Source organism: Phascolarctos cinereus, unplaced genomic scaffold (assembly GCF_003287225.1).
Source record: "Phascolarctos cinereus isolate Bilbo 61053 unplaced genomic scaffold, phaCin_HiC Scaffold_5;HRSCAF=322, whole genome shotgun sequence".
Classification (NCBI taxonomy): domain Eukaryota; kingdom Metazoa; phylum Chordata; class Mammalia; order Diprotodontia; family Phascolarctidae; genus Phascolarctos; species Phascolarctos cinereus.
Genome location: NW_027555958.1, coordinates 71,474,207 through 71,492,569, shown reverse-complemented (window position 1 = coordinate 71,492,569; position 18,363 = coordinate 71,474,207). Strand labels below are relative to the sequence as shown.

General features: G+C 39.8%; 1 protein-coding gene across 2 annotated transcripts in view; it reads left to right on the top strand.

Moving 5' to 3' along the window:
• The first annotated feature begins 460 nt into the window (after nt 1–460).
• Nucleotides 461–18,363, top strand: part of SNX7 (sorting nexin 7) — a 125,726-nt gene continuing 107,823 nt past the window's right edge. Inside the window, exon 1 of one of the 2 annotated variants that reach the window (XM_020998156.2) lies at nt 461–717. In XM_020998156.2, coding sequence (XP_020853815.2) covers nt 532–717 — 186 coding nt within the window. In that variant the 5' untranslated portion in view covers nt 461–531. Of the gene's footprint in view, nt 718–17,834; nt 17,856–18,363 lie in introns of those variants that run through there. The other variant, XM_078155000.1, reaches the window with a different exon arrangement.

Here is an 18,363-nt window from a genome sequence, read left to right as displayed (position 1 = left end):
CTCTGTTCGTCCACTACTCCCTAAATTCTTCTCCGACCTCTCTCCACCCCGCCCCACACCGGTATGCTCTGGTTTTCCTTATACTTTGGAGGTCCTTCGGGACCCCCTCTTAGCCTCCAAGTCTGCTCTTTCTCAGAGGAGCACTGTTGGGGAGAGCTCCCATCCAATCTAAGGGCTTGAGAGCCTCTTCTCTCCCTGGGGCTCTCCGTCTCCCATCGGCCCCGGGACAGTGTTCTGCACCTCCAGTGGTTTGCCCAGGGCGTGACAGCTGTGGCTGCCAGCCCAGTCCAGCCCAGTCCAGCCCAGTCCAGCCCAGCCCAGCCCAGCGCAACGCAGCCCAGCTTCGGTTCAGCCTCCGCGCCGCGTAGCACGGCTCTCACCCCGGTAGTTCCGCTTCTGCGCAGCGCGGCGGACCCAGGGGCTGGGGAGAGGACGGGGAGGGGAGGCGGAGGATGTGTGCCGAGCCAATGGGCAAGCTCGGGGGAGTCGAAACTGCCCGGGCGGCCGTCTGGGCTCACACACACGGACGGAATGGACGGCGAGAGCTGGGTACCGCAGCCCTTCTCCCCGGGGCCCCCGGGCGGCGGCGGCGGCGGCGGTGGGGCGGGCAGCGGCAGCGGGGAGAGTCCCGGAGGAGGCCATGGGGCCGCAGTCCTGCTGCAGCCCGAGGTGCTGGACCTAGATGAGGACGAGGATGACTTGGAGGTCTTCAGCAAGGTGAGGGCGGCGGGAGACGCCGGGGTGCGTCTCCGGGGAAACTTCCCAACTCCTCTTCTAGAGCTGCCACCGAGGTTGTCAGCGGGGCCTGGTCCTGCCAGGAGATTTGGGGGGGGCGATGGGGAGGGACGTGAAGGGAAAGGGTGGGTGGGGGTCTCCCCAGCTTCTTTTTTCTCCTCCTTTTCCTTCTCCTCTTCCTCCTCGTCGTCTTCCTTGTCTTCCTTCTCTTTTCCTCTTCCGATTGTCTTATCCTGTAGCTTTCTGGATGCAAGACATGCAAGCCTCCGAGCCTTTGTCCGGAAAGAAGTTTGTAGCGTGGAATCAAGCAGCCGGGCTTTCAATTCTCAGCCTCCCCTTTCTCCGCACTTTGACCCTCTGTGCTTGTGAGCGTGTCTCGCTTTTAAAGACTGCATAGTTTTGTTTTCCGATTAGGGTCAAGAATGAAAAGTTCAGTCCCGGCATCTTCGACTCTTTTCCCTTCTGCACCGCCTGGCCCGACCAGACTGTACCCTTGCCTGGTCAGGGTGCTTAGATGCAAGCAGACTCTATCCTTGCCCTGTTGCCTTCCTTTCCCTTCCCTGAGAATTCAGAAGAGGAAAGAGCTTGGGGCTTAGAGGGAGTCCGCCTAGGGTTCAGGTTGATTTAGATTTTTTGATTGAGAGACTGAGAACAGAAGCCCCAGGTTTACACATAGATGTCCAGTTGATTTAGATTTTTTGATTGAGAGAGTCCCGTGCCTGTCTCCCTGCCTTAACCACCACCACCCTGGAGGGAATAGAAGGGGATTCAAACAGAAATGAGATCCAAAGAATCGACTTAGGGAGAGGGAGATACTACTGGAAACTAGTTCATTAGAGCAATGACATGTCTCATGAGCCCTTGGTCATTTTGTGCTGCAGGATTACTGAGAGACCCTAGGTTCTTGCAGGCTTGTCTTTTTTTTCATCAATAGTTATTCTTAAAAAAAAATGCTTTTTGGACTGGGGTGAATGAAACTCCTGCTTCTCCCAAGTTGCTTTCAGTGGAAGCAGTGGGTTGAGATTAAAACAATGTATTAATTACCACTGCTTTTGCAGCAGTTAATGTTACATTGAGGTCTGTGTAAGTGAACTTAATTATAACCAGTCTTTTATACTCAGGACTGTGAAGAAAGGTGGGTAAGTGGACTGGCTAGTCCTTGGCTTGATTCTGTAGCCTGAATTGCCTCAAAGAAGAATGAGATTGTAAACTTTTTGACAGCAAGAACTGCCTCACCCCACATCTTTTTGTTCCTAAGCCTTGATTGTCTTGCTCATAATATTCAGTTTCTGAATGTTAAATGTAAAAGGAAACATCCAATACTGTATTTTTGTTCTTCGTGTCATATGCCCTTAGGATCGTTAGGTTCTTTAAATAGAATGTTACAATATTCTCCCACTTTACCTTTCCATTAAAACTAATTTCTGTGGGGAAAAAAACCAGAATTCCTTTAGGTTCCAATGTGAAAAGTAATACAGCAAGCCTTTCAGATCTCTGATCTCATGGGACAATTTAGTTGAATAAGTTGTTGAATAAATTAATCAGCTCCAAATACACTTACACTCCATGTTCACATTACACAGGAATTGGTTGGCCTCTTTCCCTTCACATTGCCTCTCAGTGTGTCTAAGGTTATACACTATAAAATGCTTATATGTGGTTGAAATGGAGCGTTTGTCAAGGCTCAAGGTCTAGTAATGTTGGATAAAGTCTGACAGTAATGGAATGACAGTTTGCAGACTTTTAAGTTATCTCTCTGTTTATATTTCAGTGGATATACAAATATTGAGCATAAAGCAGTGTGACCCAATCTGTAGGCTATCTAAAAAACACAAGAGATAATTCTTGTTTTCAAAGATCTTAAAATCTATGTTGGAAAATAGTTTACTTAATTATGTATATGTGAACCATAAATGTTACGGTTTGATTTCCAAATGACAGTGAAACCACTTCATGGGCTTCATGGATATGGGACTTGATCTGAGGAATTGAAAGATGAGTGGGAGTGAGAACAGCATTAGCAAAGGAATCCTTTGGCTTTCCTTAGCTGAGGGACATATTTTAGATGACTTTTAAATAGTTTGTTTAATCGATTGATGTCGGTGCTAAATAAATCATCCTATAGAATAGCTCTGATAATGTCTCTTCACTTCTTGAGAACCTTCAGTGAAATTCTAGAGGTTTTCCAATAAACTACTTATACCTTAGCCTGGCATTCAAAGCTTTTCAACTCTGACCTTATCTTATTCTGTTAAACTTCATATATGTTAATGTCCTATCCACATTTCAAAGTTCAGCTCAAATATTAACCCCTTCCTAACATTTTCTCTGATGTCTTCTGGTAGCCAGAAAAAACCTAACAATCAGTTCTCAAAGCACTTTTTAATAGTTATTTCTGGACACGTAGACTATAAGCTCATTGAATGTTTTGTCAGTGAATGTTTTATGATTTATTCATTTATTTATTTGTTTGTTCATCTATTGATGTAATTATTTATTTTGGGTATCTCAAGTAGTTAGCCAAGTGTCTTATACATATTGATCTCGAATAAGTATTCATTCACTTTTAATTGGGTGTCATCTCTCTTACCAAATTGTAAACTCACAGCCTAGGATCATGTTTACTTTTATCTTTATAATTCTCTTAGCACAATACTTTGAACCGAGGAAATGCTTAATAAGTTGTTGAATAAATTAATCAGCTCTAAAATACTAAGATGTGGCTTTCTAGACTGTATCTTGCTTATATTACTAGAACCAAAGTCACATTTCGTGGTCAAAGATAGATTCCTGATAAAAAGATCTATGCCTAGGGTGCATCTTATACAAACAAGGAAGAAGTTTTGGCAGGAAGTGTCACTGAGGTAACCAAGAGATTTAAACACAGATTTGAGGAAAAAAGTAGAAAAATATCCACTATAAAACTGGATACTATGGAGGAAAAAGAAGAGAGATAAAAAAGAACAATGATGAAGCAGGTTCCTAGTAATTCCCAGAAGAAAATAAGTGAAAGTGAGTCAGGAGACTTTTTAAAGGCCTCACATGGCTATTGTCCATTTTACATTTTTGCAGATATTTTATCTGATAAATTAAAGAAAATGGACAAGAAGTGTTAGTACAAGCAGGTAAATTCAACCTTAATGCAAGGAGATAGAAACAATGTAAGAGGTATTGTAGAATGGCTACTCATGAATATGTCTGTGGAAGATTATAATTTGAGAAACAGGTCTATTTAAAACTAATTCAGGAAGGTGTAGCTTTTTATGACAATGCCCAAGAAATTTGCACGTGTCTGCATTTTTGTTAGAAGCTTGAAATGAAGTTAAGAAGAGAATGAAATTGAAGTGATATTATCCCTGCAAGACTGCCTTATGGATTGAGAGTATGAATGGTACTTTTCTTCATTCAGCAAACTTTTATTAATCACTTAGACACCTTGTGCTGAGTGCTAGAGGGAGGAAGATCAACACCTTCACTCCTGCCCTCAAATGATTTATAAACTAGAGTAATCACCCACGAGATTAAGCCAAGGATTCTTAATATTGAAACTGTATTATTTCTTTTCTGATGATATTCTTCTGGAGAAGATTCATAGAGTTACAATTAGATCATGATAGCCATTGGCACATGTGCTACTCTAGAGGAATTAAGACATAATAGTTTTCTGTTGCTTTACAAATGATCCATGTGATCCGGGAGTGATCCAGTTCTTTTTTTTTTTTTGGTGCATGTGTTAAATTTTAGCCTTGGCAGTTACTAACTGTAGTTTAGGGCTCTATAACTCTTTTGATTTGTTTTTGTTTTGGTGAGGCAATTGGGGTTAAGTGACGTGCCCAGAGACACACAGTTAGTGGTGTGTCTGAGTTCACGTTTGAACTCAGGTCTTCTGGACCCCAGGGCCGGTTCTCTATCTACTGCGCCACCTAGCTACCCCAGGGCTCTATAACTCTTACAAAGAGTTGGACAATAAAAAGTTAAATTATGTGTTTAAAGGCTTTTAACTCACTATTAACCACTTTACTTAATAAATCAGAATTCCCCATTCCCAGGGCATTGGTGGAGATCTTAGCCAGAACAAATGGTGATTCAATAGAACTGGTGATTTGGAAAGTTAAAATTGTGAGGCAAGTGGTATTTATCATAGCCTACTATCAACTATTAACCAATCATAAACATAAACCTGAATTACTTTAAAGGATCATCAAGGACTATGGTTTCAAACCTTAGTTTTGCTACTTTTATAGGCTATCGTTATCTCACTGTTCATTTGTTTAGAGTCTGTTGACAACTGGACATAAGCATGTGATAGCAGCAGAATATTTTATGAAGGAAATTTAAATGGAGAAACTATCAATTTCTTATAGCAATAAGAAGTGTTTAAATTAATCAGGATTTTGGATCTAATGTCCGTTTTGATGGGTACACAAGAGAAGAATTAGGAAGTATATTTATGCATGTAATATGAGGATCAGATGAAATAGTATTTATAAAGCACTTAGCATCACGTCTGGTACATAGTAGGACAATTTTTTGCAAACTTTCTTTTTCCTAAAAAAAAAATTGCCATTCTCCAATCCTTTGTCACCTTTCCTATTTTTCATAATTTTCAAAGATCACTGACAATGACTCCATAATCACATTTGCCATTTCTTTCAGTTCATTTTGGACTGGTGACTTGGATTCTTTGGGGTATCTGAAGTTGTTTCTTGCTGTCCCCTTTCTTATCTTAGATTTCAAATCCTTGTTAGCCATTTATTTTTGGCATCTCATTCCCAGTCCAAAGATGATTATTCTTGGCAGAGAATACCGAAGTAAAATAGGAGTTAAATAGTTTTCTTAGCTCTGAGTATATAATAATTTAATCATAGAATCTCAGAATTGAAAGAGACCTCAGAAGCCTTGTCATGCAACCTGTATCTGAACAAGAATGCCCTCTACAGCATAGGGTTATCCAGTTTGCTTGAAGGTGCAGGGGAAAACTACTTCTTGGGACAGCCCATTCTGGTTTTGGATAATTGTAATTTTTATAAAGTTTTCTTACTTGAAATTTGTATCTGCCTCTTTAGAACTTTTAATGGTGTCTGAATTGCTTAAGACAAGCAACAATTTTAATATAGTTTCATTTTGTGACTTCAGCGGTCATATGTGTGCTTCTGTTAATACTGGGCTGACATAGAACTTCCAAACTTGATCAACTGAAATTAGATTGAATTAGCTTCCCCAACTTCAGCTGGTGCTCTGTCAGTTGACTGCTGTATTTCATGCCATACACTTGTGGTTTATTGCCCTCTTTTGTTGTGCTTTTAATTCTATGGCTATTAAGAATGGATATTACAGCATGGAAACATGCAAGAATTGTAATTCTCAGAGATCACACCTCAGTGACTGCTAGAGATATCGCAGAAGTTTTTGGTTTTGTCTGGGAAAGTTACGTTTCAAGAATCATTAAAGGCCAAAATGAAACAGTCTTAGTTGTATCAAAGTGTAGAGGAAAATTTAGATGAAAGTGAACACCCATACCATGAATTAACAAGATATTGCTTTGAAATAGCCTAAGTAATACTTGGAAAACAAATAAGTCCTTCAGAGGGATGTGGCAAATAGAAAAGTTGCTACTGAGTTTTCCATAGTGCATCATAGCCTTCTTGAAGTTGGAAGAGTAGTGAGAGGACTAGTAAAAAAAAATAAAAAATAAATAAAAAACTGCTATCCTTTACTATGAAAGAAAAAAAATGCTTGCCGTAGGCAAAACAATACAAAACCTAGAATACTGAAAATTGGGGGGGGAGAAAAGGTCATTTTTAATGATGGCAAATTATGTAAAACAAATAATTATAACATGATAAGTATTGAACATTTCAAACTTTTAGAGATAAAAATAATGTGATTATTTTACTTTGTACCAAGTTTTTGCATACAGGTACACATTTGTTGCTCCTAGCTTTTCTTTCTCAAGCCCTTTGCAGCCCTTTAGTTACTTGAAGATAGCCATCACCACCCCCACCAAAGCCTTCTTTTCTTTAGCCTTAAATAGCACCAGTTCCATAAATTGTTGTTCATGACTTCATTTTGAGTTCCTTCATTATTCAGATTGCATTCCTTTTGAAAAAATCCTACCTTACTGATGTAGCAAAGACTGTAGTCCCTTTCTCCCACTGCTTATTTGCCCTGGTATCCTAGTTTGCCAGCTTCTCTTCTCAGGATCCCTAGGGCATGTTTGTTTGTTTGTTTGTTTGTTTGTTTTTTTCTCATAGTGTAGCTAATACTTCCCTATCAGGATGCTTGATCATTTGATATCATTTCCTAGCCAGACTTAATTGGCCATTAGAAACAAGCATTACCTAAGCAGATCATTTCAAAGCAGGGGCATACTCTTCCAAAGATACATACAAAGGCCCGGAAAAGTGGGTTCAAACTTGGAGTAGATGATGTGGGAAAGGAATAACTCCTCACAGCTCTGGAAATTGCTTTGCTAGAAATCCTTTGTCTCATTCATAGAGCCTTGTGCACTTCCCTTGGGCATGGTGTTGCTTTCTGGTGGGTTCCTAGAGGCCTCAAGCTATCTTTCCTCAATATACCTTGTTTGTCCCCAGCTCCCAATGTAACCATTGCTACAGCACTGATAAGAAATCCAAATCAGCTGGCCCTTTGAGGTTCCTATAATCATCCTCTGGTCCAGGGCTTCTTAAGCTTTGTCCGCTCCTGACTCCTTTTTGTGTTGGTTGGGGTTGCATGGCCTGAGGGCATGCCCAGTAAAAGGTGCAAATGCTTTGTATTCAGAACTGAGGCTACGGTGAAGTTGCGGATTGCAGCACCTAGGATTCATATATACATTTGAATTTGAATTAATTTTTGGTCGTCATGCATTCAGAAACCTTTTACCATTGCCAAATTTTTCATGACCCCATATGGGCTTGAAACCTACATTAAAGAAGTGCTGCAAATTTGGTCAATGAGGCTAGGGAGGAGACAGAGGTTTTTCTCTAACCTCTCTTTCCATCCTCTTCCTCGTCCTCAGCACAAAGAGATTTCTAATTAAGGGCTTGGTTGGACTGTTCTTTTTTCTTGGCCATCAGGCATTCAAATGCTGCTGGGGTTCTGAACTAGCTTACTATTTGATGCAAAACCTACAGGATATGACAGTTTCCTCTGTTCATCTCAGTATACTTCCAATGTAGCCTCAATTCAATTTTAGTCAATGCCTGGAAGCCTTCCACTCCTTCCCTACTTGATTAACCAGGCTGTTAGGACCTAATCTGATGTCTTTAATGCATTGATTCCATAGCAGTGTTGAGACTTTGTTCCCTTCTAATTTATACCTCTGGATGATTCAATCATCAAGTCCAGGCCTTCTGTAATTATTTAGGGAGGAGTGTGGAATATGCCTCTTTTACTGTCATTCCTTCAATTTGGTGCCTAGAACTGAACTGAGCACTCTAGAGGTGGTCAGTCCAAGGCAAAGAACAGTGGGACTATTGTACCATTCATCCTGGTGCCAGGATGCCTGGCATCAACTCAGGATTCAAACTCCTGTAGAAATCATGTTTACACTTACTTGTTAGATTCTGGAAAGGCAAATTGGTTCAATGGATAGAGTTAATCAGGAATCAATCAACAAGGACTTATTAAATGCCTGTTATATGCTAGGCATAAGTCTTAGGTCCTGGGGATATAAAGAAAAAGAAACGAAACAGCTTCTGTCCTCAAGGAACTCACCATTTTAAAAAGGAAGGAATGCCCACATTTCAGCAGATATTATGTATACACAAAGACGTGTGGGGCCAGCTAGAACTTTCAAGAGGTGATTGTTAAATTTTTCAGTGTGAGCATTCATACCCAGGAAATCAACACGCATTATAAATTGGCGCTTGGTTTATTGTTTTATTGATTGTCTAGACTTAAAGTGATAGAGAAAATGTTAATAATGCAGATTAAGCTTAAAAATGTATCTTGCGAATAATTTCTCCTCCTCCCCTCCCTCAGTCAGTTCTTAAACATTTGCTATCAGAGCTTAGAAAAGGTTCCTTGTAGGAGGAGGCAGAAGACTTGGTTTCAAATCCCATCCCTCATACATCATAGCCTAATGTGGCTGTGAGCACATCACTGAAACTTGTGGAATATCCTTTTCCACATCTGTAAAATAGAGCTATTATTGCCCATAACATCTAACTGAGATATGTATTTCTGGGTTGTGAGGCTCAAATGAATTAATACGTGTAAAGCATTTTGGCAAATTTAAAGAACTATATAAATGTCAATTGTAATACTACTGTTAACATTACTCCTGGTTGTCTATTTTAGTTACCTTATGAGTTAAATGGACTTTTGTGGGCTGACCTAGAAACCTAATCACCACATATAATGGTGTTTATATGAGAAAATGCATTATCAGCTGCAAAGAGACTTAGTAATGAACTTTTGGAACAATACCCATTTAGTTCATGAGTTGGATAGCCTGTATAGCTGAAATTGAAGTGTGTTTTCTAATAAGGAAAAGCAGATATCTCAATGACCAAAATAGCCTTATTTACCCTTAGTATTTGTGAAACAATTTCTGTTTACAGGTCTCATCAGTTCTTCTTTAGAAGACATGGAAGCAAACCTAAGCTGATTGTATGTGAAAGAAGAAGTGAACTGAGTTCAAAAGGAAATAGCAGAATCTTCTCTCAAGCTGGTTTGCTTTATATTTGGCTCAATGCATAGCTGAAATGGCATTTCTTTAGTAAAACTTATACATAACAACAGTTCCTCCCTGCTTCCCTCACCCAGTAGCTTGTATGAGGCAGGATTTTAATTTGTTTACATAAGTCATGTATTTACTTTAAATGAGCAATTACCATTGCTGCCTAGGGAGAGCCCTGTCCCTGTTCCTCAATTGATAATCATTGAACCATTGTGGCAGAGTTAGGCTCCCTTACTGAGGTGACGTGAACTACATATACACATAAATTTAGCTTTTGATAAATATTTGTAAACCATCATCAATGAAGACATACGCGTGTTTATGCCTTGTTCTGTTTCCAGGTGGCAGAAAAGTATGGTAGTAAGAAAACACTCAGCATTAAAATCCCTGGCAACTGTAATAAATTTCTCACTCTGTATTCAGACATGCAGTGTCCTTTATGGTAAATTTCTTCCTTTGCTTTTGTTGTTGTAGTTAGGTGCAAAAACCATAAAAAGATGCAGATCCAAAAGGAGTTTTTCTTTTTAATTAACCTGGTTAATGACTAGACCTGTGATTTCCTTGGCATAGAGAATTTCCTATAAGATAAACCTCCTCTACCAATGCATATCAGTGTCTTTATATTCTTCAAAAATTGTCCACACTTCTAAGTAGTTAGATGACTTGCCCAGGCCACGTGGCCTATATGTGTTAAAATCAAGACTTGAACCCCCTGGTTCTGAAGCTGACTCTATACACTAGGTTAGCCCACCTCTCTAGTGATTTATTTACTTATTTATATGAAACTATCATAATGCCTTTGGTTTTTATGTCACAGTTCCCTGAATCTTAAGTCTTACTGCCTCTACTCTCCACCCCTGCCATCCCAAGCAGTGGACCTTTTTTTTGTAACAAAAAAAAAATTACCTGAAACAGTGGTCCTTGCTTTTAGTATATACAAAATTCCACATCCATAGTCCCTTACTTTTGGAGTGAGAGACTGATTTTGTCAACTCTTCTTTGCAGCCCATCTTGAACTATTATAAATATACAGTGTTCTTTTCAGCTACATTATTTTAGATGTATATATTGTTTTCCTGGTTCTCCTTACTTCACTGCATCAATTCATATGGATTCCTTATATTCATCATTTCCCACAAGGCAGCCATATTCAGTTACATGCATAAACCATAATTTATTCATCCATTTCCTAATTCATGGGCAGTTACATTGTTACCATTTCTTTATTGCCACAATGCTGCCAATATTTTGGCATATATTGAACCAATATATTGGCATATATTTCTTTGACTTTATTGAGGTACATTTCCAGGAACAGGATCTGTGTGTCACAGGGTCTAAATAGTATAGTCACCTTTATTGTATCCCCTCTGCTCTAACTACTGACCTCTCTGGCTTTCTTTAAGCCCCACTAAAGTCTCACCTAAAGTCCCACCTTCCACAGGAGGCCTTTGCCAACCCCTCTTAATTCCATTACCTTCCCTCTGTCAGTTTTTTCCTATCTATTTTATGTGTGTGTATATATGTGTGTGTGTGTGTGTGTGTATGTGTGTGTATATATATGTATGTGTGTGTATAGATATATGTATGTATGTATATTGACATATATATATATTTCTTTGCAGGTTGTCCCCCCATTAGACTGTAAGCTCCTTGAGGACAAGGACTGTCTTTATCTCTTTTTTCATCCCTAGTACTTAACAGGGTGCCTGAAACATATTAGGCACTTAATAAATGCTTATTGATTGATTGGTCGTTCTAAATTGTTTTGCAGAGTAGTTGGACAAATTTATAGTTCCACCAAAATTGCAGTAGTGTGTCTATTTTCCTTCTGCTTCCTTTGATGTTGAATACTACTGATTTACTTTTTCATTATATTTCGCAGTAAATAGTGTCAAGAACAGTTGTGCCCAAATAAGTTGTCTATCCTTTTATCTCCATCTCACAAGCAGCTTATGCCTCAAAAGTTCGTTTGTAAATCATTTAGTTTAGGACTCAAAATACCCTTTCCTGTAGAGACAGTGTTAAAAATTGTCAGTAAGTTCCCAGAATAGCCAATAAAAAAACATATTATCTTTGAAATATTATGTGTTTGCAGTGAAAAACAGCAGACAATTCTTACTGCTTCAGTACTGCTGTATGACTTTTAAGAGAAAAAAAACTTCAGTAGGATAAAAATAGCATTTTATTGCATCTTGAATGTTGGCATTTGAAGAAAGCAAGTTTTAAGTAGAGGATGAAGTGGAGATTGAAGTTTTATAGAGCTTCAGAAAGTGATTTCCAGGGCTTGGTTGTTGCAAGTATTCTATCTCTAATTTCATTTATAAATGTTTCCTTCCTCCCTCCCTCCCTCCCTCCCTCCCTCCCTCCCTCCCTCCCTCCTTCCCTCCCTCCCTCCCTTCCTTCCTTCCTTCCTTCCTTCCTTCCTTCCTTCCTTCCTTCCTTCCTTCCTTCCTTCCTTCCTTCCTTCCTTCCTTCCTTCCTTCCTTCCTTCCTTCCTTCCTTCCTTCCTTCCTTCCTTCCTTCCTTTCCATCTTGCCCACTGGTTTTAAGTGTTAAATTTGTCATTTGAGAGTAGAAGTCATTCTTTGGGCCACAGTTGGAATGAAGAGAAGGGAGAGCTTTTTATCTTATGCTATTTGGACAATAGAAGGAAAAGAGAAAGTGTATGTGTCAGAAAGTCTGGAAAGTCACTGACTGAAGTATTTACAAACTTTTAACTGTGTGCAGGGAGAGGCAGAGGAAAAGGGGGGAGGGGAAGGGAAAGTACCTTTCACTGGCCACTAGGTGGAGATCAATTTATGCTAGCTCCGTTATTGCATTAAGTAAGGTAGATGAGGAACCAGGCTGTCTTTTTGGAAGTGGTGGGGGGGGGGGAATAGGGTTTGATTGGGTGTTTGTGGGCTGGTTGTTTTTAACTTGAGGAGGAGCTGTATTTTATTCAGCAAACTGGCTTGCTGTATCAATCCATCATTAAGTATTTAATTAAGAACTTTTGTGCCAGAAACTATATTAAAGGATAGGGTTACAGAGATAAAGAGGTAAAGGAGTCCCTGCTCTCAAGGAACTCATGTTCTAAGGGGGGTAGACAACAGGTATGTAAGATACATACAGAGAATGGGGAATTTGACTTTAGTGAGGAAAGCTCTAGAATTTGGGGGCATCAGGAAGAAGAAGATGAAAGGAACCTCTTGAAGAAGGTGAACAGAGCCAGAGACTCTAAGAGAGGGACAAGAGGAGGGAAAATTTTCAGTCATGGGGGAACAGCCAGTGAGAAGGCACAGAGATGGGACACAGAGTAAGAGGATGTAGGGGAAAAAGTGTAAGAAGACTGGAAAGGTAGGGATGGGCCAGTTTATGAAGATCTTTAAATGCCAAATAAATACTTTTATTTTTGGTCCTAGAGGTAATAGGGAAGCGTTGGAATGAGTAGGGGGAAGACTTAGTTAGACTCATGCTTTAGGAAAATCACTTTGGCAACTGTCTGGAGGATGGACTGGAGCAGGGAAAAGCTTGAAGTAGGGAAATCTGTTAGAAGGCTATTGCAATAGTGCAGGTGATGAGGGCCTAAACTAGGAGGTAAATGAAGAGAAAGGGGTGTTTTCCAAAGACATCATGAACATAGAAACAAGATTTGGCAATTTATCAGAGAGTGAGATATTGAGGATGAATCTGTGTTACAGAGAGGATGATGGTACCTTCAATAGCAATGGTAGTAGTAGTAGTAGTAGTAGTAGTAGTAGTAGTAAAGATAGGTGGTACAGTGGATAGAGCATTGTACCTGGAGTCAGTATGACCTGAATTCAAATCCAGCCTCTGACATTTACTAGCTGTGTAACCTTGCGATTAAGGATGGATTGGAAAATCCATCCAATCCAGTCCATCTACTTAAGCTCTGTTTGCATCAGTTTTCTTAGCTGTAAAATGGGTCTAATACCTCACAGGGTTGTCATAGGGATCACATAAGATATTTATAAAGCACCTAGCACAGTACCTGGCACATAGTAACAACTCTATAAATTCTAATTATTATCATTATTATGTTACTAGTACGATTAGAAGGGGTTGAAGGGAAAGAACATTAGGCTTGTTTTATATCTATTAAGTCTGAGATGTCTATATATGATACGTACAGTTTGAAATGTCCAATAGACTATTTCTGATATTGGACTGGAGTTTAGGAGGGAGACCAGTGCTGGATCTAAAGGTCTGGGGACCATCTGTCTCGACGTAATTGAATCTAAGGGAACTGATGAAAGAGAGTATAAAGAAGATCCAGTGAAGGGAACTGAGCATGAGAAAGTAGTGTCATGAAAACCCAGAGAGGAGAAAATGATCGACAATATTAAATGCCACAAGTAGGTCAAGAAGGATGAAGACTGAAAAGAGCCAATTAGGTTTGGCAATTAAGAGGTGACTGATAACTTTGGAGATAACAGTTTAATTTGAATGATGAGGCTGAAAGCCAAATGCTGAGAGTTTAGATATGAGTGAGAGGAGAGAAAATGGAGACAGTGAATATCAATGGCTACATAGTAAGGGATGTGAAGAATATGTTATTTCCTTCCCTTTGAGACCTTATAATGTAGATCATGATAATGTTGCAAATATTTGTGATTACATTTAAAATAAATTCAGCTTGTTCATAGTTAAATTAGTCAAGGAAGGCTACCTATAGGAGAAGAATTTCAAGGGTAGCTAAAAGTGATTTATAGGTTGTGCTAAGCTAAACACATTCAGTAAGATTTTAGAGTGGTGCCCTAACTGCCAAATCACTCATAAAATGTCATATATAGGAATGGGCCATATGGGCATATAGGCCATAGGACCACAAATTTAGAACCGGGAGGGACCTTAGAAGCCATTGAGTCTACTTCTCTCATTTTACTGAAGAAGAAAGTGAGGCAGAAAGAGAGGTGGGTGACTTATCTAGGGCCATACGTGGAGTTAATGTCTGAGGTTGGATTTGTAGTCAGGTCTTTCCAACTATGTCCAATGCTTTATCCACGTATACGACTTTGCCTCTCAAAGGAGGATGAAGGTTAGCAAAATGACTTTTTCATGTTGGCATTTGCTGGAGTTCTCCTTAGACGTATTCGTTTCTCTTCTACTTTACTAGAATGTTGGGTTTTTGGAGTTTAGATGTTGGAGCAACCCCCATTTATAGTTTCAGTAGCCATTGGCGTTCCTGTTATAAACAGGTATGTAGATTCTGATCCTTCTTCTGTGGAGTGGAGGCTGCTGACAGCATTGCTGGGCACATTTACAGGTATGACAAATGATTTCCACAGCATACAAATGTAAATACTGTACTTTGCTTTGTGGTTACAGCCTCAAGTTGTAGGACTTGCTCGAATTTGTAGCTGTGTCCCTTTAACCTCACAGTCTGCCATATTGTCTTTTTCCTAAAAGTGTCATTCCATTTGTAATTGCATTGGATTGGTTTGTTGTTTTCCCTCCTGACCACAGGCGTGCCAAATCCTCCACATTTCTGCTTCAGTGAGACTGCTAACATATCTTCTGCCTGCTCTACTTGTTCTCAGCACATCTTATAGCAAAGTAATGGGGCATTTAGCAGTTTTCTACCTTCTACGCCTGTTACCTAGACCCACATGATGGTGTTGTGGGAAGTATGGCTCCAGTGCTGGCTGATTGATTCCATTATGGGTCATTGGTGATCTTTTTTTGCCATTTATTTTGTAACATTGATGTAACATGGCATAGTAGGCATGTTTTCTGAACTGAGTCTGTCTCAGGCCAGTCTCTTTGTAGCTAAAGCTTGATAATGAAATAAAATGAGACACTTCAAAGGTCATCCAACAGTTATCAAAAGGAGATTTACTTAGCCTGTCCCAGAAAGGATGTTCATCAAAGACCTACATGAAGAACACTGAATTAATTCAGCCAAGCAGACCTCCTAAACCTGAGTTGGCCATTGTTTTCTACCAGCCAAAATATCAGAGATGGCTCCTGGAGCTCCTTGTGGCTGTTTCATACTTGGGCTACCGGCAAGTGATGTCAATAACCCGGTCTTTAATCTCATGAGACAACCAGGTCGTGAGGATGGTTCCAGTGCTTTTTAAAGAAAAAAAAATAGCCTGGATTGCATTGGTAGAGGGGCTAGAACATTGCACCAACTATAGAGGGCCAGTCTTAAAATCACAGAGACATGGATTTGTGTTCTCCTGATACAGACTTGACGATGGCCAAGTCAATCTCTTAATGACCAATGGATAATTCTAAATTACAAGTTTCAAACAAGTTGCATCAGTGAAGGAAATTTTCTCACAGAGAATTCTCCATATTGATAGAAATCGCAGATCCAGACCAAAATAGGAAAAAAAGAGCCCAACAAACCAATGACATAAGTTTGATCTCATTCTTTCCTTCCTAGTCTCATAGTCACTGGAAAGGTTGGAAATTGACCTTAATTTGGTTTTTGACTTGACCCTACCTGGTCAATAGACTCTCTCTGCCAACCTTCTGAAAGACATCAAGACCTTCTTGATTTTGGCTTTCTGTTTAGCCTGTTGGGATAACTAGGAAATGACAACTTTGAGGTATTTGGAGGGATGCCCCAGTGGAATTTCATAATGACATTTTCAGCTCATCAGAACTTTTTTCCGCCTCAGTCATATAAAAAAGATTCATAATTTTTCTAGGTGTTGTTGTATGAATATTTAAAGATTGTAGTCCCTGGCTCACAGTAGCTACTGAATGTCAGCCATCTCATGAATTAAAAAACAAAACAAGCAAAACCTCCCACAAAACTATATCTATAAGCCATCAAATTGCCATATTCTTAGAGAACTAGAAGACTGTGTTGATAAGCTCTTCCAGGTTCCTGATTATTACTGATAACCTTGAATATGACTCTAAGATGCACTGGATAAAACCTGAGCTATTACTTAGTGCTGCCTTACTCTTCCTAGTGATGAGCATTAGTTGCCTCTTTTTTTTTTTGGCTAGGCAGTGGGGTTAAGTGACTTGCCCAAGGTCACACAGCTAGTAAGTGTTATGTGTCTGAGGCCTTATTTAGTTCTGTCTTTTTTAAGCCCACAAAAATCACCTGAACATTTGTATACCACCAAGGAAAAAGTGAGAAAGACTGAAATATCTTAAAATAATAAAATGGTAACTGTTCTACCCTTCATTTCAGTGGGCATGCTTAGGCTTAAAGCTATCTCTAGGGTATTGCAATCTTGCAGAAAGAAATCTTAGCCCCACTGTTCATTAACTCATTGAGATTATAGCTCTGTTCCTCTTCCCAGTAAAGGTATCCCATGCATTGGTTAACACTTGACATGACCAACCTTGCTGTCCTAGAGTTGGGATCTTAGAAAAATTTCTCTACGCCTTCAAAATTTACCTATTAGTTTGTTAAGCACAGAACTTGTGTGCTGTATGCAATGTGTTTGCATTGTATGGCAGATGTGTACAATATATATTGTGTTATTTTCTTGTCCACAAATGAGACCAGCAGAAAAGATACTATCTCTTCTGTTTTATCATATTCTAATACTGTTATAATTTAGAAAGCTTACAGATGATGATATCTGGTAGGTGAACTGGAAGAACTTGGACACAAAATAGCATTGTATCCAGAGGCAGATTTTCAGCCTTTTTTTGTGGGGGACCAGGGGAAGTTGTTTTGGCATTTTGGGCCATTTCCTTATAGTACAATAGGCTGAAGAAATACCATTCTAAGCCGTTATGTCCAGGGGGCTTTGCCCCTCTTCTTGGTTCTGACCAGAATACATTTCCTCCTCACCTACATTTCTTAAGATCCTAACTTCCTTCTAAGCACAGCTCAGGGACTGCCCTGCCCCTCTCCCCCCTTGCCTTTTCAGATCCTCTCAGTTGTTAGTGTTGTGTTTTGTTTTTTTAAACTAGACCTCATTTTTCCTGCTGGGGAACTCCCTCTACTTATGTGGGTTGGCACCTACTCAGTTAAGTAACTTGGTCTGAGTCATCCAACCAGTAATGTGTCACAGAAGAGGCTCGAATCTGGGGCTTCTGGAAGCTGGCTTTCTATCTTAGTATATACCACACTTACTCTTTAATCTCTTGCATTACTTTGCATGTAATTTTTATTTCCTTATCTGTATGTGTGTAGTATCTCCTCTTTCCTAGAAAATAAGTTCCTTGAGGGCAGCAACTGTTTGTTTTTCTCTTCAATTCTAACACAGGCCTCCCTGTAATAAATGTTTATCGAATTGAAGGTTGGAGTAGTGTATCTTTGTACATGTGGACACATGTAAACACGCATATTGCGCCAGAAGCTCATATGAGGACAATCTACAACGTGCGGAATAAAAACGAAACTGATCTTCTCCATTTCCAGAAGTTTATTTTTGTCAGTGTACAACTAATATTTAAAGGCGTTTTAAAGAAGAGAACTGTAGCCAGAGCAGGGCCTTGGTTGCTTACTGAGCTGGTAAGTCCCTGGGGCCTTGCACACCTGGACTTCTTGGACAACCCTTTCGTTACAGAAGGCACTGGCTAGCAGCTCACTGATTATTGTCTTAAGCTCTTTTTTAATGGAAGGGAAACTAGTCCAAGGAAGGCCAAGTGCCTCCTCCCCACTTTCACAGCATGTCATAGACAGCCTTTTCCCTAAATCACACTTCCAGACGTAGTCTGCTCCTGGCCTGCCTCAGCATTGTTATTATTATTGTAATAAGCAGGCAGATTGGAGGGGTTTTTAAACCGAAACACAGCTGGTGAGTCTAATTTTAGATGGGTCGAGATGAGTGTCCCTCTTTAACAGGCTTGGTTTCTGAAACTCCTTCTACATATCAAGTTGCTTTTTAGCCAGATGTCTCATGCCTGGTGAGCGTGTTTCTTCCACATCAGCACTTTTATTGGCATAGTCTTTTCATGCCAGCATTCTAACTTAGCACACTTCTCACAGTGACTTTCTCTTTGCTTGGAAGAAGCAAAAA